The sequence below is a fragment of the Bubalus bubalis genome, chromosome 21, assembly GCF_019923935.1.
Source record: "Bubalus bubalis isolate 160015118507 breed Murrah chromosome 21, NDDB_SH_1, whole genome shotgun sequence".
NCBI classification, from domain to species: Eukaryota; Metazoa; Chordata; class Mammalia; order Artiodactyla; family Bovidae; genus Bubalus; species Bubalus bubalis.
Genome location: NC_059177.1, coordinates 32,165,829 through 32,186,649, shown reverse-complemented (window position 1 = coordinate 32,186,649; position 20,821 = coordinate 32,165,829). Strand labels below are relative to the sequence as shown.

The following is a 20,821-nucleotide window of genomic DNA, read 5'->3' as shown; positions in this document are numbered from 1 at the left end:
CAAACAAGGGAAGGAAAAAAAGTTAAGTGGGTTGAAAGGGATGGGAACCATTATGGGGAACAGAGTGCTGCCTTAGGAGGGTCGTGACTGCCCTCTAGGGGTAAAAGACTCACTCTGCACACCGAACACCAGAAGGCACTCACAGCCTGAGCTCAGGAACTCTAACCCTCCCTTTTACAGGATCACGAATTTGTTTTTGTTCGTCACCGTCACTACTTTAATTATGTAAGCTCACAACTCCATTTTTCCATTTCTCTTCCTGGCCCGTGGAGTAGGATAGAGACAGTGGCTAGTTTCATTGACAAAATGTCCCCTCGGCTTTGCCTAACTCCATTTGGAGAAGTTCACTGAAGGCAAAGAGCTGATGTGGCATGTAGGCTGGAAAATGCAATTCATTCAGCATCCTGGGAGGGATCCGACTCAGTGGTTTTATGAGGGCGGGGGGAAGGGCAGTGCTGAAAGAAAATACTTTCCAAAAATATTTACCAGACAAAGAAAAAGAACTAGGCCTGTGACCAAGACATTCCAAGGAGACACCCTTCAACGAAGCAATTTTCCAGACTTGTTCCCCAGAAAGGTAGAAATGGCCAATTCCCCCTCCACGCTCCAAAAGCCGAGCTCATACTTCTTCTAAAAATAAACACAGCTAGAGTCAGAAGACACCTTCCAAACTGATCATAATTCAAAAACAGACTCTGTTGTCACTTGCAGGGGAGTATGCAAAGGGCATTTTGGAGCCAGGCTTCTTGGAAAGGCTATAACCACTGACCTCTCTCACCAAAGGAGATAGCTAGAGGAGGCACTTAAGTGAGACATTCTTCCAACAGAGTATTTAAAAAGAGATCATCCCAAGGCACATGAGGTGGAAGGTGGCCCAAGTCGGGAAAGGAAGTCATTCGTATTATATACACCTCTCTTTCTGAAGAGAAGGTCCTAGTCTGAACGCTTGATTTATGCCCCCTCTGGTTATGCTCACCTGAGCTTGGAGCATTCCCCAAAGCCTGCCATGCCTGCCAGCCCTTTTTCCCAGCCTACCAGGAACCTTGCAGCCTGGGACATTTGCAAGACCACAGTCATCCATCATGTCAGTTTCATGCAGAACAATCTTCAATGGCCCCAGCGTGCTTTCTCCATCTATGTGACTCTCAGGGCTCACCTTTGAGTTAGACCTTCTTATACCTTAATCCACGCTCAGGCCAGTTTCTTCCCCACTGGGCCGTGACCATGTCCATGTATTGACCCTCAAAATGTCTCCTCCCTGGAGCCCTGTTTCCTCTGCCCTCTAATGAAGGTCTTCCTGTCCTCACTCCTGTGTGGGCTCCCACCCAAGCCCTCGTGTAGCCTCCTTCAGAGCACACCTGCCTGCCATGACTACACACAACAGGATGATAGCTTCCTTTCATTGTGTGCCTAGGCCCTAATATAATAAATACTTTGGCCCCACTGCGGGGCCTTTCAGGCGGGTTTGATCCCTGGGTCGGGAAGATATCCTGCAGGAGGATAAGGCACCCCACTCCAGTATTGTCGCCTAGAGAATCCCATGAACAGAGGAGCCTGGCGGGCTACTGTCCATAGTGTTGCCAAGAGTCAGACATGGCTTAGCATGCATGCATGCACATGACCCTATTATATGTACCCTAGAAAGTACTTGTTATTTTGGTGCTATTATTATGTCCACTGTACAGATGAGAAAAGTTGAGCGTCAGAGATTTTCAGTCTAAGATAACAAGCTTCTCTGACACCCACCCCCACCTCCCTCTCCACCTTATCTTGTACCACTTTTCCTCTAACTATTCAAGTCAAACTGGCTTTGTTTTTCTTTCTCAAAAATAAAAAATTTAAAAAACCCTCAAAATTAAAAAAAAAAGTCAAGCTTATTCTCACCTGAGAGTTTTTCCACTGGCTTTAGTTGGGAATGGCCTCCCTGACTTTTGCAGAATTGGTTCTTGTTTTTTACTATATGTCACCTTTCAGAAGCCATCCTGATTCACCCTCAAACTGACTCCCCTTACCCCCTAGTTTTTCTTGATCCAGGCCTCCTGTTTCACGTTCTTCACGTTCTGGTCTTTTCTCATTTATCTGTTTATTTACCTGTTCTGCAGGACCATATATCAGTGCAACATAAACTCCATGAGAGCAGGAACCTGGTCTGTGATGTTCACGGCTGAATCCTCAGGAGCTAGAACAATGTCTGGCATTAACTGGCACTCAAGAAATAGGCATTAACTGGCACTCAAGAAATAGCTGTTAAATGGATACATTCCTCCAATATTCATGATTTTAGCCTCTACTTTATGTGATCTCTCCTTAAATGATAGCGTTTGTGTACTTATGGTTTTTATCATAGAACTCAGCCATCATCTATTTACGGTTTTAAGTCTTAGGTTGCTTGGTATGATTCCATTACATACAAACTCAGCCTGTGTGTATATATCTAATCGCTGACTCCCATGAGCTGGTCTTGTCTTTCCAGCTAGAGCCTGTGCTCAGTGGACATCTGTATTTCCTGATTCATCCAGCAGAGGACTGATCAGACAAGTTTTCAGACCGTAATTGAGTAAACAGATAATTTTGCGATGCAAATGAGATGGGTGATATGAAGCATACTTTTCCCCTTTGTTGAACTCTATTCAGGAAACATCCTGAATCAGAAATCAAAGTTTTAACGTTTTTCTTCTACGTCTCCTGACAACTCGTTTGTCTGGTTTTTGTCCTGCCCAAGTCCTAAGCCCAATGGCATTTCCAAGAGGTCCAGGCTGCATATAATCAGTGTTAAAAACAAATTAACCCCTTCTTGAGATTATTTTCTGCCTGGTTAACCTGAAGAACAGAAAACCATTTAAAATGGGAGAGTTATGCAAAGAATGCTGGCTGGTTGGCCAATATATTTTGTGTCTGTAACACGTTTTCTTAAATTTTAATATTTGAAGAGTTCTCTGGAAATTATTCCATAAAGAGGAAGAATTCTTTTGATGTATCAAGCTGCGTGTAATGTAGAAAAATCAGGCTGCCATAAAGCACACACATACCCACACAGAAAAGAGCCTGTAAGACTAAACACATTTGCTTACATTGAGTTTTAAATTCTTATGAATTCATTTTTTTACAGCTGTCTCACTTCAGAGAGGATTTCAGTTGTTGACAAATATATACATCATCCAAGTTTGCATTAAAAAATGTAAGTAAAAGAAAAATATGATAGTAAGAAGGTAACATAAAATAGACCTACGTATAAGTTCAAAAGTTCATCCCGCATTAAAGTATATACATATTTGTTGGGTGAGCCACAAAATTGCCTTTAAACTTTCTTGCCATGAAGTCCAAACATTCATTCAGTTTTAACACGAGTGGATGACATTCTAGTATTTCCATTCCTGACAGATAAGCTAAATAAGAAGGTACAATTGCACTCAAAGAAATGTGAAGACAGAATATCATCAGAAAAAATAAGCTCGTTGCAACAAATTTCTAAAGCACTTGGACAATATTTTGAGTTCTTAGAATGGTCAATATTCCTTTTCTCCTTTTACCTTAGTCCTACAGAAAAGTCTTGCATTAAAAGAGGTTTAGCTAAGCAGGACATGGGGTTTCCAAGGTGGCTCAGTGGTAAAGAATCCACCTGCCAGGACAGGAGATACAGGACACATGAGTTTGATTTCTGGTCGGGAAGATCCCCTGGAAGAGGAAAGGCTACCCACTCCAGTATTCTTGCCTAGAAAATGCCATAGACAGAGGAGCTCGGTGGGCTACAGTCTATGGGGTCGCAGAGAGTTGGACACAACTGAGCAACTGAGTACCCACGTGAGCAGGACATATTCTAATTCTTGAAGCAATCCCCCCCCACTTTGGCCAATTGTGAGTGATGCATATAGGAAGTCCAGACAAAAGGTAAAAGTGTTCAAACACTTACGTGTCATCTGTAAACGTGATTCCAAAGTACTCCTTTTCTTTCAGGTTGAAATGAGAAGCCACGAGATCCAACAACTCTCTTGATAAAAGTTTGGGCTGTTGAGATATAAACCTGATTAGACACTCTTGCTTACTGCTCCCACCTTATTCTCTCCCAAACAGTTTAAAACAGCCTTTGTTTGTCTGTCTTGGATACCTGTGCCTTTCTGTGCTTAGGTTAACTTACTGTAGACTATTCTCTAAGGGCTTGGGAAGGGCAAGAAATGGGAACAGGAGCATCGCTGAGATGATCGCTCTCATATATTTGCAATTCCATCCAGAGCCTTAATTTTTCCTCCAAGGTAAAACTGTATTTATTAATGCATTGTTGTTTCAGAAAAAATGCTCTTTTATAAACAGTATGGTGCTAGTGATCAAGACAAAGAATGTTAACCACTGCCTAGGCTATAGGAATAATTTTGCTTGGTAACGGTCAACTGAGGAGGCTCAAGACCCAAGGCTGAGGGGTCACAGAGAGAACTAACAACAACAAAAAAATAAAAAAAACAGTAATAGTAACCATTTATTGTACTGAACTTCTATCCATGATTTCATTTTAATCCTTACAATGAGCCTATGAAGTAGGGGTCCTTTCCATTTCATAGATGCGCCAACAAAGGCCAAGAGAAGCCAAGGATCTTATTTGATGTTCCACTTAAGAAGCGTGTTTGAACCCAGTTCTGTCTGATTCCAAAGACTAAGCTTTTCATTTCTCTCCAGGGATGGAGTAACTGCATCCATTGTGCAGATCATTATCACCAGTACTTACTGGGCACCTCATTAGAAGAACCCAGTCTATGAGCTTTTGGGAAGCACAGGCTCTGGTGCTAAGAAGATGGTTTGGAATCAGCCAAAAAGTCCAGAGTGAGAGCGGGTGGTGGATTTACAGGGACTGGGGAGGGAAAAGGGGACCTGTTAGGGAGGTGTTCTAGATGGACTTTTTTCGAACTTTGAGTCACACAGTTTAGGACTCATTATGGTAGTTTGAGGGTTGGATATTTGTTGTTGGGGAAGAAAGAATTGGGGATGTTTGTTGTTGGCAAAAAAAAAAAGAAGAAAGAAAGAAAAAAAAAAAAAAGAAAAACAGAAAAGAAGAGAAATCTAGACCAAAAGGTCTACTCTGGTGAAACTATTACTGACTGTACTATTTTTGTTCTAATTGAAGCCTGTACATAGTGGACTGGGCACAAGCCTCAGAAAGGAGTAGAATTTAGGTTTGGTCAAGGGAGGGCATTCTTGTCACAGCTGTAGGTGTGGCTCTCAGCAGGCTCTTCCATGATGTTTTAAGGCTGTGAGTCCAGGGACTTCCCTGGCGGTCCAGCGTTTAATACTCTGTGCTCCCACTGCAGAGGGTGTTGGTTCTATCCCTGGTTGGGGAATTAAAGCCCAGTGCTTGGCAGCCAAAAAGTAAAACAAACAACAACAAAAAAGAATCTGGGTCTAGAGTGTTGGGGGAAGACAGAGAGAAGCATCAATAATCAAGATACCATCATTCATACAGCTCCATGTGTTTTACAGAGATTTCATTCACATATATAATCTAGTTTGATGTTTTTTAATTTTACTGAAAAACACTTGATTTAAAACGTGTTAATTTCTAACACAAAGTGACTCAGCTATACATATATTCTTTTTTCATATTTTTTTTCCATTGTGGTTTATCACAGGTATTGAACATAGCTGCCTGTGCTATACAGTAGGCCTTTGTTTATCCATCCTATATCTACTAGTTTACATCTGCTAATCCTGAGCTCCCAAGCAGACTCACAGACATAGGGAACAGACCTGTGGTTGCCAAGGGGGCGGAGGTATGGGAGGGAAGGATTGGGAGCTTGGGATTAATCTAGTTTCATTTTAACCATAATTTCTGAGACGAAGATGAGTCAATCTTAACCCCAGCTCACAGCTGTTGTAAATGGGTATTTAACTTAGACCATGCCATGTGGCAGGGAAAGCAGCAGAATGCAGAGTCTTAGCTCATAAAAACCCTTTCTGGGGGGCTTCCCTGGTGGCTCGGTGGTAAAGAATCTGCCTGCCAATGCAGGAGATGCGGGTTCAGTCACTATCCAGGAGGATCCCACAACCCACAAGCCTTACACCACAACTGCTGAGCCTGTGCTCTAGAGCTCAGGAGCCACAGTCACTGAGCCTGCATGCCCTAAAGCTCGTGCTCTGCAACCAGAGAAGCCATGAGAAGCTTCTCATCGCAGTGGGAAGCCCGCACACCGCACCTAGAGAGTGGCCCCTGTTTGGCCCCTAGAAGAGCCCATGTTGCAACGAAGACCAAGCACAGCCAAAAATAATAATCTAAAAAAAACCCCTTTCTGGGAAGCATTATGGTCAGCGATTGACCAACAAGAGGTAATTCAAACAAATTGAGTCACTTGCCCAGGGTCAAACAGCTACTGAGTGTCAAAGCTGAGACTGGAATCCACACATTTCTGAATCCTGTCACCAGGCTATAGTTACTCTTAAGTACAGGCAGGTATTGGCTTTGAAGCCCCCGCAAACAATCCTGTGTCACTGGTTCTGAGGCGCAGATAAGCCAGCAGACTGAACACAGGCCCCGAGGCTCACAGAGGGAAGCCGGATGCGCGGTGGCAACACCTACCTGAACCAGCAGCTCCAGTCTCCGGTCATCCAGGAGGCACACCTGGCAGTGCCTGCCTTCTGTCATCTGCGGGGACAAGACAGCAAGAGGGGCATCAGGCTGGGGCCGGCAGGCACACCCTCGAGCTTGATGTACCATTTCTCTACATGTGATGTGCTCGGCCTAAAAATGCCATAAGCTGCGGTAATCGTCAGTTTTGGTCATCGTAAACAGATTTATTATACGGCATCAGCTCTTAGGTTTTTTTTGTTTTAGGTCTTAGACTTAAAAGAGAAAAGAATGAAAAGCAAAGACCAATCAATATGTTTAAAATATAATACCTATATGGCACATACAAAATTTAACTATGAAAAGTAGGTTTCCTGCTCAGAGGAAACAACTATATTTTTCCTTGAATCAGTATTTTATTTTTCAAATGAAAATATTTTATTCATTAGTGTCTTTCAATAAACACAATACATGCATAAGGTCATATTTGACATAATGTATTTGACAAATGAAACTCAAGTTAAAAAGTAAAGTCTCCAGTTTTGAAATTTTGGTCCCCCTTTGTAATATATCACTACTGAAATTGATAGTTAAGAATAGTTAAGATACCCAGCTAAGAACAGCTTGATGTACAAACTACTAATTATATTTAATTTTTTATCATTTATAATTGCAATATAAGGAAATTATTTCTTGTAAAATATTTAAACAATGCATAAAATGCAAAGATCCACTTTGATTACCAAAAGCTCCAAACCATTCTACCTGCACAAATTACCACGCTGTCAGTTTCAGGCGAATCCTCACAGACCATCTTTATATGGATTTTCAGATATACACATGTACATGTTAAAAACACATCAGTTCAGTTCAGTTGCTCATCATGTCCGACTCTTTGCAACCCCACGGACTGCAGCATGCTAGGCTTCCCTGTCCATCACCAACTCCTGGAGTTCACGCAAACCCACATCCAATGAGTCGATGATGTCATCCAGCCATCTCATCCTCTGTTGTCCCCTTCTCCTCCCGCCTTCAATCTTTCCCAGATATGTGTTAAAAACATATATTCTCATATTAAATGTTCTATTTTAATACTGTTAGACACATTGTTCTCACAATGACACAATGAAGCAGGTACTCTTAATATTTGTATGTATATGAAACTGTGGTCTGTGTCGTATCTGGTATCTGTGTATATGAATATTTATATGTGTGAGGTTCTTTTTCTGTTCAAGTAGAACTGCTACACTCACTGTTTGCCCTTTGCTTTTTTAATTAAATATTTCTCGGATATCTTTCCAATGTCAACACATATAGACCAACCTCATTCTTCATAAAAGGTCTATGGTATCAAATCATCTGTGCAGACGTATAATAATTCAACGAGTGTCCTGTTGAGAAACACTTCGGTTGTTTTCTGCCTTTTGCTGTGATAAGCAATGTCATCATAAATTTTGCACATCTAGCTTTGTTCATGGATGTAGAACTGCTGGGTCACTTTTGAAAAGCAAGCACAGCACTTCGTCTCTCAGCTGTTGTACAAAATTCTAAGACCCTGGGAATTCCCTGGTGGTCCAGTGGTTAGGACTTATGCTTTCACTGCTGTGGGCCCAGGTTCAATCCCTGGTACTGGAACTAAAATCCTGCAAGCCACGTGGCTTGGCCAAACACAAAATGAAGCAAAACTGTAAGACCTGGAAACTCAGATACATATAATCCAATTTTAAAATGAAAATTGCCTCCATTACTAAGCAGCAACTACATACTCGGCATTGCTCGAAGTGTTTTTATAATATTATCTCTGAGTTCCCTAGTCACCGTCTGAGCTTGGTGTTATTATCTCCAATTCAATAGATGAGAAAATTGAGGCTCAGAGTGGGATAAGCCATGTGAAAGATACTAATCATAGTATTGTACTTGTATTTTTTAAAAATTGGGGTATAGTTGCTTTACAATGTTATGTGAGTTTCTGCTGTACAATGAAGTGGATCAGTTATATGTATATATACATCCCCTCCCTCTTGGAAAGTCTAGAAAGTAGCTCATTTGGTTAGATGGTGGCATTATGGAGATGTGGCCCATAAGAACTTTGGAAACAGTGCTAAGAGGTAAGTGAGTAAGTTCTACGTTGTCTCATTTCCCCTGATTATGTCCTTAAATCTGCAAAGCCAAGTCTTTGGTGGCAAGAGGAAAGGAAACATATCTTTGTTTTAGGCACTAAGCTGGGAACATCATGGAAACTATCTCATTAAAACTCCACAATATGACAACACCCCCATTTTACAGACAAGGAAACCAAGGTAGAGAGTTTAAGGTTAATTATTCAAATTTGCCTGGGCAAGAAAAACCAAGTTAAAATTTGAATTAATGTCTAAATGAATAAAAAAAAAGTCATCTTTTTTCCTACTGTTCTACAGGGCTTCCCAGCTGGTGCTAGTGGTAAAGAATCTGCCTGCCAATGCAGGAGACATAAGAGATGTGGCTTCAATCCCTGGGTTAGAAAGATCCCTTTGAGGAGGGCATGGTAACCCAATCCAGTATTCTTATCTGGAGAATCCCATGGGCAGAGGAATCTGCTGGGCTGCAGTCCATGGGGTCGCAAAGAGTAGGACACAACTGAAGCAATTTAGCAACAACACATTATAGGAGGAAATAAATCAATGTTTCGGTTTAACTCCTTTGATCTCTTTTTAAAACCCGCAAGCAAACCCAAAGCACATGCCCCAGAGAACAATATAAAAAAATAATACTCAAAAGATCAACGGAAACAATATGAATCCATTAAGGGATATGTCAAAACTTATAAAATATTACAAAGTACTCTGTTGCTGCATAACCCAAATGAATTTATTTCCGGATTAAAAACAAAACAAAACCACTTCTTCTCCTTTCAGTTTTTCTTTGGATCCACCTTGATTTAGGTCAATGTATCTTTTGTCAATACATTATTTTATCTCAGAGAATTTAATAGTAAATATTTTGTAGGTGTATCTGGCCATCTCATGACAGACATAGGGACTGGTGCCCATGTTTGTACAACTTGGTTGTAAGCCTTTAGCCTTAGTTGATTGGATGGGGAGAAAGACAGCTGACCTAAGGTGGGCCAATCAGAACCTCAGTCCAGGGAATCTGGAACTGAGTCTGAGTGGATGAAAATATGGTGGTTGTGGGGCAGCCACCATCTGCAGCATGTAGGGAAAAAGGAAAACCAACTGCAGGGAGAATGAAGGAGACAGTAACTAGAAGGAGGCAAGAGAAAATCACAGAGCCTGAGGAAAAGCTTGAGAGTTGCTGTCAGAGTTCCTAGTCTCTCTAGTCACATCTAGCCCATTCCACTGGCGTGAATCCTTATTCTTTTTTTAAAAAAATTTATTTCTTTATTGAAGTATGGCTGATTTGCAATATTGAGTTAATTTCTGCTGTACAGCAAAGCAACTCAGTTATACATATGCATCAGATCAGATCAGATCAGTCGCTCAGTGGTGTCCGACTCTTTGCGACCCCATGAATCACAGCATGCCAGGCCTCCCAGTCCATCACCAACTCCCGGAGTTCATATGCATACATTCTTAATTATATTCTTTTCCATTGTGGTTTATCCAGAATCCTTGTTCTTGAGTTCCATAGAATACCCCTGTATTCCTTTGATAAGTCCACTTCCCCCATGTCCCTCTCTTAAGCTACCTTGAGTTGGAGGCTGCTTATTGCTACTAAAAGCATGTTCACAAGACACCACAAGCATCTGTACTTTGTGCTAAGTCGCTTCAGTCATGTCTGACTCTGTGTGACCTCATGGACTGTAGCCCACCAGGCTCCCCTGTCCACGGGATTCTCCAGGCAAGAACACTGGAGTGGGTTGCCATGTCCTCCTCCAGGGGATCTCGCTGACCGAGAGATCGAACCCGTGTTTCTTAGGTCTACCTGCACTGGCAGGTGAGTTCTTTAAAGATGCCAGAGAATGGACTCCCCACATGATGTCATTCATATGGTAAAATCACTCAAATTACTGATGCTCTCATCAAAGACAATACAACAGCTGGCGGGCAGTGGAAAGGACTTAACAAATAGCAACCATGTGATGTGAGGATCACACACACAAGCTAGATGGAGAAGGGCAGTGCAGACGAACTGGGGAGATGCCGCTACAGTTTTATGCCCACAATGGCATGTCCCAGCCCTGGCACATCTGAGCCCACAGGCGTAAGCCCTTTTCTATGTGGGAGGATGGCTTCTCTGGGAGGTCAAAGGGCTGATTTGACCATCGGTAACAATAGAAAAACCTGCCTGGTGTAAGCTCTTATATATAGAATGGATAAACACCAAGGTACTATTGTATAGCACAGGGAACTATACTCAATATCCTACAAGAAACCATAATATTCTAAAAAGAATATTAGAAAAGAATATTCTTTTCTTTAGCAAGAATATTTAGAAAAGAATATTCTAAAAGAATGTAAATATATGTATAACTGAAGCACTTTACTGTATAGCAGAAATTAACACAACACTGTAAATGTATAAAAACTATACATTAACAAAATAAATAGGGTGGGAAAAAAAAAGAAAAACCTGCCCTTGTCACTTACTTAAATCAAAGGTTGAGAGGTGATGGGGCTGTATTTTGTTGGTCAAAACAATGTTTATGAATAAATTTCAGTTGATGACACTAGAAATTAGGATATGCCACTTAATAAAATTTTAGATGGTAAGATCCAGAAACTGTGGGATGGATTTCCTTCACAGCTACAGGGTGAGGCTGAGCAGCCCCCTCTGAAGATGGCGTTTGTGATCTCTGGTTCACACATGTGTATTATGTGCCAGGTTCCTGGGAGTCCTGTTATGTGAACACGCAAACCACATTCAAGTACACCCGATGCGAGGGAAGAGACACAACCAAACGTCCAAGAAGGGCCTGGCATGCACGGGGCAACGGTGTGACACCTGACCCTTATTAACATACAGCATCTCAAAAGAAATGACCCGAAGTCAGGCAGTCCTAATTCAGAGCTTCCAGTGTAACAGGGTTTCTAAGAGAGTTTAGGGGGATACAAATTTGAAATCCAAGCTACATGTGAACCAATGTGTTTACGTGGGATCACAAGAGAAAAATAGGAGAGGCTGCAGAATAAAAAAAAAAACATTCATGTTTTCTTCTTTAAAGAAAAAAAATTTACTATTTCAGTCTCTACACAAGCCTATGAAGGGGGAATCTCATTCAAGCACCAGGAAACTGAGGCCTGAGAAATGATGCAACTTATATAACTGTTCTAAGCCAGACTTGGGCTCAAAATTGTACTTTATCTCTTACTATCTATATTACCTTTAAAAAGTTACTCAGTCTTTCCAAACCACAGAAGCAACATCCTGACAGTTTTTAATCTGACACTCGTGAGAGTAAAATATTCTGCTTCTGAGAACCACACACTTATTATAGTCCCCACACACTTTAAAATTAGCAAGCAAACAGCTAAACTTTTCTGTAATCCATTTATCCTTCCATTAAAACAAAAAACTTTTTAATAGGAAGAATGTTATCAACCCATTTTAAAGAAGATAAATGACAGGTGAAGTTTAAAAAGCACACAGTAGAAACATTCTCCAGAGCTGATGGAGCAGAAATAAAGTAAAAGAGAGAGGACAGCTAGTTTCTGTGTCCTTCTGTGTCCGGGTCACCGGGCTAAGCATTTTAATAAACACACTAACAACACCACTAACAAACCCTTTGTACATTCCAGGCATTGCACTAAGCACTTTACACATATGAACATATTCAACCCTCATGACACTCACACAAGGCAGTAATCTCATCTCCCAATAACACAGGGGAACAAGGTTACTAGGGCGATTATAAATAACAGGATTCATAAACAGCAGAACTAGACCCAAACCCAAAGCCCAAGCTCTTAACTACTTAGCTACCCACAAGGTACTCCCTACGCTATAAAGTGACAAATTATAGGAAAGCCTTCCCACGCAGCACATTTTCAGGAGAGGAGATAAGTGGGTAGAAAAGAGAAAACAATGCATTGTAAAGTAGGTATGAAAAACCATCTCAGTTCCAGGGCAGAATCATTTGACTACAAGTAGTTAGAATCATAGAACTTAGACTCTTAGAAGAGATCTAATCTCCACTGCTTATTTGGAATGTGGGGAAATTAAGGGCAGATGTGCTCAGTACCACACAGGGAGTCAGTATGAGCCCCAGGATTAAAACACAGGACTCTGGAATCTAAAAAATAAAGCAATTAGTGAATAATAATAATAAAAAAAGGAACAGACTCACAGATATAGAGAACAAAGTGCGGAGAGGGGAGCGGCAAGGCAGGGTAGGGGACTCAGAGGCACAAACTACTAGGAATAAAATAAATACGTTACAAGGATATACAGCACAAGGAGTACAGCCAGTGTTTTATAATAACTTTAAATGCAGTAAAATCTTGAAAAATTTTGAGTCACTATGTTGTATACCTGAAACTTATGTAATAAAACTCAGGTCGCTGTCTTTCAGGCTAGACAGAGCACACGTGGGGAGTATGAGGTTACTCAGCTGCTAAACAACACCTTACACAAATGTACTTTTCCCCCCAAAAGATGGATTTAAAAAGAAAAAATTTAAAAAACTACTGTAACCACAAAAAGAAAAAAGCCTAGGCATTTCTTCTTTATTTTCAAATATGACTCCCACTGAAGCTTTCTCTTCTAATGTCATCCACAGGAGTCATATGTGAAGGGAGCTGTTAGGGTCACAATGATGATACTGACACATTCAAAATCACCCTGGAGCCCCATGAGGACCACCGGAGCAGTTTCAGATTTGACCTCTACACAGTGACAGCTAACAGCAGCAATGCTTCTCGTGGAATAGAAACACACGTAACAAAAACGAGCTCTTTGGAAAGTTTCTCTTGACACACACCCAGACTGGATATCCCTCCCACCACCCCTTCCCTCATTCAACCTCAGGAGTTTGGAGGTTAAAATCGTGCATGTTGGATTAAAACTCCCACCTCGGTGGCTGCCCTGCGCTTGCTCCCCAGCTGATAGAGCAGGTCCTCAGAGGCTAAGTGCTGAGTGCTGGTGGAAAGACCTCCATCTGCTTAGTGGTAAATGAGGAAGATCAGAAGGGAAGTGAGAACCGGCCACAGGCCAGACCGCTGGCTTCCTGGGGCGCCCTGGTTGTGCAGCCCGTAGTGGGATTCAAGTCTGCGAGAACCTCCCTCTACCAAATCCCAATCTCACTACCTGATTTAGAAGATGAGAGCGGAGAGGCAGAAAAACAGAGACAAGCAGAAACAACAACAAACCCCCCCTCACCCCCCGCCCCTCCCCCAAACAAACCTAAGGGCAAGTCAAGACAGGGCATGGTGGGATCATTCCTAATGACTGGGGGCAGCTTAGAAAGCCAACAGGAAGTATCAGTTACAAAATAAATAAATAAAAGGCCAGAACCCCAGCCTACTTTGGTTTTGCTTTAGTAGCTCTTTGGAACACGGAAATGTAAAACCTTGGTAAGGAAGTAACAAGCTTCATTTCCTCTCACTCATTCCTTTTTGACCTTTACTGAAAGTTCAGCAAAAGAGGACCTGTCTCATTGAAATGACTCCTCAAGATGTCTTGTGGGGTGATGGATATAGAGTTTAGTCCACCACCATCTCTTACCTGGATGTGGGTAAAATCGGCTACCTAATCGGGATTCATTCTTTTGAGTCCAGTCTCCCTATGGTTTTATGAGTGATCTCCCTTCACTCCCTACTTAAAAATACCCAAGGGCTCCTCCAGCAGTGCAGGGGAGAATCCAGCTCCTTGCCTCACCGACACTGTCCACGGAACCTGACCCCCCCACCCTAACTTCATTTACAACCCACCTGCCTTGACTTGACACACCAGTCACACTGACCTTCTTTTCTTCCTCAGAACAAAGGCTTGTTCCTACTTTGAGACTCAGTACACACACTGTTCTCTCTGTCTGGAACGCTCTTGCCCCAGATTATGGCAAGACTGGGTGCTTTTGCATCTTTCAGATGTTAAATCAAATGCCACCATCTTCAAGAGGCCTTCCCTGTCCTCAGTGTAAAGCCTGGACACTGTCTCTCATACCACATTGCGGTGCTATGACAGACAACATACCAGAAAAGAAATTATTTTGTTGTTGTTGTTTGTTTATTCTTCTCTGAATGTCGATTCCACGGGAGAGGCCCTGGTTGATGTGTTCACCACTGTATCCCCAAGGCCTGGAACAGTGCCCGGCACACGGTTAGAAAGTGGACAATAAATCTCTGCTCAGGGAAGGAACACTTTAACTGGTCCGAGTCTAGATGCAGTTACCAATGAAATTGGTTCACAAATGATTTAAACATGTAGAGCATAATGCAAATTGAGGACGTTCCAAAAACACCTCCCAAGCCTTGACCAGACAGACAAACACATACAAAAAAACAAAAACAAGCGTTCTGCCCAGAGAACAAGGTGTGCTATTAATTCCTCATGAGATGAGATATCTTGGAGGAAATGGAGAGATGGAAAAGGGACGTTTCTGGGACGTTCTTACTTTAGGATCTATTGAGTGGATGGAGTTTTAGATTTCACGCACATGATGTCAACCTCAGCTGAACAGGGTCCCTTTATACCGTCTCTGGGTGCTGAGTGAATATGAGCTATTGACACTCTCGTTCAGAGAATGGCCTAGACTGACACAGACGTCTCCAATGCCAGTCAGCTGCAATTTCCCTTAAGGTCTTTCAAGACGGTGCCTGCCCTCCCAGCATGCAGTCCCTGGGGACTTCTTTTTTCAGTATCAATCACCCATTCTCTTAGCTTCGAGGAAGCATGTAGGACGTGTCACACGAGCGCTAAGCACTCCACGTGGATACTGTCTTTTTTCCTGCTGTAAACAACCCTCGGAAGTGAGAAGCTTTCCTGTTGAGATTTTGTAGGTGGCAAAACTGAAGGGCAGAGATGTTGAGTAACTCGTCTCGCGTCAAGATGCTGTGTGACCTGGGGCAGAATCTTGGGACCATGAGTTCTATCAAAGTAGGACTCCTGGGAGTCTCCTGCAGTTCACTGGGATCAGAGTAGGCAAAGGAGAGACAGTGAGGAAGGAAGAAGCACAGGTGGCATAAAAGAAGCAGAGGAAGAAAGGAAAATGGGCCGGGGTTGGGGGAGTGAAAAAGAAGGGGAGAATTCCCTTAACCAAGGATGAGTAATCTGCTTTAGGAAAAATACTAAGAAGTAATGGCTGCTGTGTGCCAGCTCTTTCCAGAGAGCTTTCTTTTCTTTACGTGGGCCATTTACATTCTCTCATAACAACATTGTGAGGTAGATTCCAATCCTGTATCACTCCGGTGAGAAAACTGAGGCTCAGAGAAGGTAACTGATGGACCCCAGCCCACAGGGTTACAGAGCTAGGAAGAAGCAGCTCGTGCTTACGCTCAGTCGTGCCCAATTCTTTGCGACCCCATGGACTGTATGCAGCCCGCCAGGCTCCTCTGTCTGTGGGATTATCCTGGCAAGAATAACCCACTGGAGTGCGTTGCACTTCCTCCTCCAGGGGATCTTCCTGACCTGGGGATTGAACCTGTTTCTCCTGTGGCTCCTGCACTGGCAGCTGGGTTCTTTACCACTGAGACCCCTGGGAAGCCCAGGAAAAGGTGGACTAGGACATCAATGCAGGCATCCGACTCCATGGTCCATGCCCTGCACTGTTGGGTCACATTACTTCTGTTACGAGCTGTGGCGCTAGTGGTAAAGAACCCCCCTGCCAGTGCAAGAGCGCAGGAGACACGAGTTCAGTCTCTGGGTTGGGAAGTTAATACCCAGGAGAAATGGCAACCCACTCCAGTACTCTTGCCTGAAGAATCCCATGGACAGAGGAGCCTGGCAAGCTATAGTGGGGTCGCAAAGAGTTGGACATGATTGCTGCTGCGGCTAAGTCGCTTCAGTCGTGTCCGACTCTGTGCGACCCCATAGATGGCAGCCCACCAGGCTCCCCCGTCCCTGGGATTCTCCAAGCAAGACCACTGGAGTGGGTTGCCATTTCCTTCTCCAATGCATGAAAGTGAAAAGTGAAAATGAAGTCGCTCAGTTGTGTCCGACTCTTAGCGACCCATGGACTGCAGCCTACCAGACTCCTCCGTCCGTGGGATTTTCCAGGCAAGAGTACTGGAGTAGGGTGCCATTGCCTTCTCCATGGACATGATTGAGCATCCACAATTATTAGTCTTACACATTAAATCACATGTGGCTGAGGCATTTTACATATCATCTTGATTGTCATGCATCACACTATTCTGGAACAGCTTGATCTAGATCCACCAAATTACAGCTACCTGGTTCCAGCCACTATCTGAAAGCAAGGTCAGAGGGGTGCAAAAAGTTTTTGCAATCACCATTCCTTGGCTCTCTCCTGCAGTTGCCAAAACGGCTTCTCTGTGCTTGTTAATGATTTTCAGTGACTACCAGGATGGAGTCAACTCCCACCTCTTGTGCCGCCGGTTCTGTCCTACTTATGTGAGCACTCTGGGCACAGGATGATTATTCATGGGTTAGGTGGCTGCCTGGGCCTGACTCCATTATTCTGGGCTTAAGAATGCAGTCCAGCACACAGTGCAGTTGATTCAGGGTGGAGAAACTCTGGAGCATGTGTTCATTCATTCACTCAACCAATATTCAGCACTTCCTAAATGTGAGCACTATTCTGGGTACTAAGATACCCATAAATGAGATCCACAGGACACTGTCTCTGAAGCTTGTCTCACAGTGTGATTTCTCAACACTGGCACCATTGACATTTGAGGCTGGACAATTCTTTGTTGTGGGGTCTACCCCCATGCACTGTAGGAGTTTTAGCAGCCTCCCTGGCCTCAACCCACTAGATGCCAGCACTCCTTCCTTCCACATGACAACCATATGTCTTCTGACCCTGACACGTGTCTCCCAGAGGACGAAATGGTCCCTGATTGAGAACCACTGCTCTAAAGATAAGGAGAAAAAATGAACAAGGGTTGGGGAGTAGAGACAGATTGGAAGTTTGGGATTGATATGTACACACTTCTATATTTAAAGCAGATAACCAACAAGGACCTACTGTATAGCACAGGGAATGCCGCTCAATATTCTATAAAAACCTGAATGGGGCCAGGACATGGAAGCAACCTAGATGTCCATCAGCATATGAATGGATAAGAAAGCTATGGTACATATACACAATGGAGTATTACTCAGCCATTAAAAAGAATACATTTGAATCAGTTCTAATGAGGTGGATGAAACTGGAGCCTATTATACAAAGTGAAGCAAGCCAGAAAGAAAAACACCAATACAGTATACTAACACATATATATGGAATTTAGAAAGATGGTAACAATAACCCTGTGTACGAGACAGCAAAAGAGACACTGATGTATAGAACAGTCTTATGGACTCTGTTGGAGAGGGAGAGGGTGGGAAGATTTGGAAGAATGGCATTGAAACATGTATAATATCATGTATGAAACAAGATGCCAGTCCAGGTTCGATGCACGATACTGGATGCTTGGGGCTGGTGCACTGGGACGACCCAGAGGGATGGTATGGGGAGGGAGGAGGGAGGAGGGTTCAGGATGGGGAACACATGTATACCTGTGGTGGATTCATTTTGATATTTGGCAAAACTAATACAATTTTGTAAAGTTTAAAAATAAAATAAAATTTAAAAAAAAAGAAAAGAAAAAGAACAGATACATATACATGTATAACTGAATCACTTTGCTGTACACCTGAAACTAACACAACACTGTTAATCAACCATGCTCCACGGTACAAGAAAAAAAAATGAAACAAGATATTTTCAGATAAGAATAGGGCTCTGAAATAGCTCAGTTGGCAATGCAGTGAAGTTCTGAGCATGTGCAAAGAATATGCTTCAAAGCTGACTTCTTACCCAGGAAGCACAAAACTTGAGCAAGTGGAGAAAAGTTAATTGGACCACAGCTCTTGACAGGTGGCTCCCAGGAGAGATTGGAAGGATAACCTTGTTTTCTGGATGTTAGCATTCAACTGCTAGCCCCTTTCTGCCTGGCAGAGGTTGGAGAAAAGCGAACAAGAAAAGCTATTTCTGTGGCTCCAGCATCAACCTGGCAAGCAAGCTGTCAGCTTTAGCAGACATTCCCCAGGGAGGATATTCTCATAAAAGACAATCCTTATCAGATTATCTCCTGATCTCATAAGACAGGTGAAAAGAAAGGGCAGGTTTGAAAGAAAGAAAGAGAAAGAGAGAAATGGGGAGGGAGGGAGGAAGGGGATAACTTATTAAGCCTGGAGCTGAAGGCCATCAGGAGAAACCAGCCTGGTGTCAATGAGGCGTGCACAGGTTTTAGAATTGGGAGCCGTGGGTGTGTATCCCAGCTCTGTCATGTAACTATGAGTGTGGCCTGAAAGTCAGACTCTCTCTCAACCTCAGTGTACATGCCTATAAAATGGGAATGGTAAGAATCGATCTCATTTAGCTTTATCTCTTGTATTAATGCAGGTTGAACCTATTGTAAAATTTACTTCAAAGGTCAGAAGGTAATCGTATCACCAGTCATTCACTCAATTTATTGGGCAGAGATTATGCGTTAGGATCTGTGCGAAGTGCCTGACATGCTTTCCCGACCTTACTCTAGTGCAGTGAGTCTTAGAATTAGAGGAAATGATTTATAAGCTGCTGACTACTATTATGTGAACTGTAAGTGGTTATTTTCAGTTGGTTAAGTGACTGTTTTCCTCAAGAAAAAAGTTCTCCTGGATTATTAAGAGGTCAAACTGTCATATTAGCATTGAACAGTTTAACTCCATCAGTTAAACCCTGGAGAGAGCAGGTAACTCGACAGCTGGGGATTAATTCCATTCTGATTTCTCAGTGATAATCAAGAGATTAACTCAAAATCACCATTTGTACCTGCCTATGTGCACAAAAGGGGCTTCCCACACGGGCTTCCCAGATGGTGCAGCGGTAAAGAACATGCCTGCCAACGCAGGAGACGCAAGAGAAGCAGGTTCTCTCCCTGGGTCGTGAAGATCCCCTGGAGGAAGAAATGACAACCCACTCTAGTACTCTTGCCTGGAAAACCCAGCGGACAGAGAAGGCTGGCAGGCTACAGTCCACAGGGTTGCAAAGAGTCGGACACAACTGAGCAACTGAGCGCGAGTACAAGCATGTGCCCAAAGCTGGGGAAACTCTTGCAAACTCTTACTCCTTATCTGACTGCCACCAAACCGTATCTGGGGCTAGCTACTCTTGTTTTCAACAACACAAAATGGAAATTAATACATGTTGATTGTATTGTTCATGGCTTGTGCTTTGACATACATTTTATCCACCAAATTCTCACAACCATCCTGTGAAGTAGATAGTTATGACGTGCCAAAGGGTCCCAGGTAATAAGGGGCTGAGCCAAGTTCAAGAAGGAGGTCATCAAAGGAAAAGGGGGAAAATAGGTGACCTGTCGTCACAGAAGCTTCTTCATGGAAGCAGCTGCCGTGAAAACAGGGTTGTCTATATATATATATATATATATATATTCAGACTCTGCATCATTTTCCAATTAGAAACTCTGATGAGACACTGTCAAATGTTTATTTTCAGGAAACCATGGAGGATATGTCCGCTTTTTTTTCCCCCCCAGAAAGAAACATCCTCTTTACTTAAAACCAGTTGTTAGACTGTATTTTTAGACATCACAGTACAGTATAAATGAGTCAAAAAAGAAAAGAAAAAAAATGGGAGGGTACAGATACTGTAAACAGGAAAAGTCACAAAGTGGAACCAAGAAAAGCTGAGAAGACTGCCCGGGCCAAGGGGGATTTTCGTTCCTGTCTGCCTTTCAGGTTGACCAGAAAAGAAGTTCTCTGGTCGCTGGGTAGAAATTGGAAATTTTAGCTTCAGTGATCATGCAAGTAGCAGACACCCTGTGGTTTGGAAACTTTTGCTTTGCCAACTGTCAGTTTTCTCTTTTCCCGTGAAAAACAGCCTGTAGGAAGGAGTGAAAGTACTGCGTCTTTCAAAAAACTTAAAGACAAGCACAGCTCGGGTGGAGGGATTTTAAAAATAAACTGCTGTACTTGTAACTGAAAGATACTCTCAGTACTGTTTATTCAGTAAGGCACATTTGGAAATCTGGACTCGATATAAGCCATCCGCAGAGCAAACAGATTACATACATTGCCATACAAACCTAAGAATAAACAAAAATTAATCAGAAAACCTAAATCAACTTTACACTAATTTTAGAAGACATACTTATTGTCAGAATTTTC

General features: G+C 42.7%; 1 protein-coding gene across 10 annotated transcripts in view; it reads right to left on the bottom strand.

Moving 5' to 3' along the window:
- The window catches only part of FRMD4B (FERM domain containing 4B), a 352,925-nt gene that overhangs the window by 127,627 nt on the left and 204,477 nt on the right, over positions 1–20,821 (bottom strand). For 8 of the 10 annotated variants that reach the window (XM_044933559.2, XM_044933558.2, XM_044933560.2 and 5 more), the window contains 2 exons: positions 6,560–6,625; positions 3,911–4,005 (listed from right to left, as the gene is read on the bottom strand). In XM_044933559.2, coding sequence (XP_044789494.1) covers positions 3,911–4,005; positions 6,560–6,625 — 161 coding nt within the window. Of the gene's footprint in view, positions 1–2,091; positions 3,189–3,910; positions 4,006–6,559; positions 6,626–13,554; positions 13,709–20,821 lie in introns of those variants that run through there. The other 2 variants (XM_044933561.2, XM_044933562.2) reach the window with 2 other exon arrangements.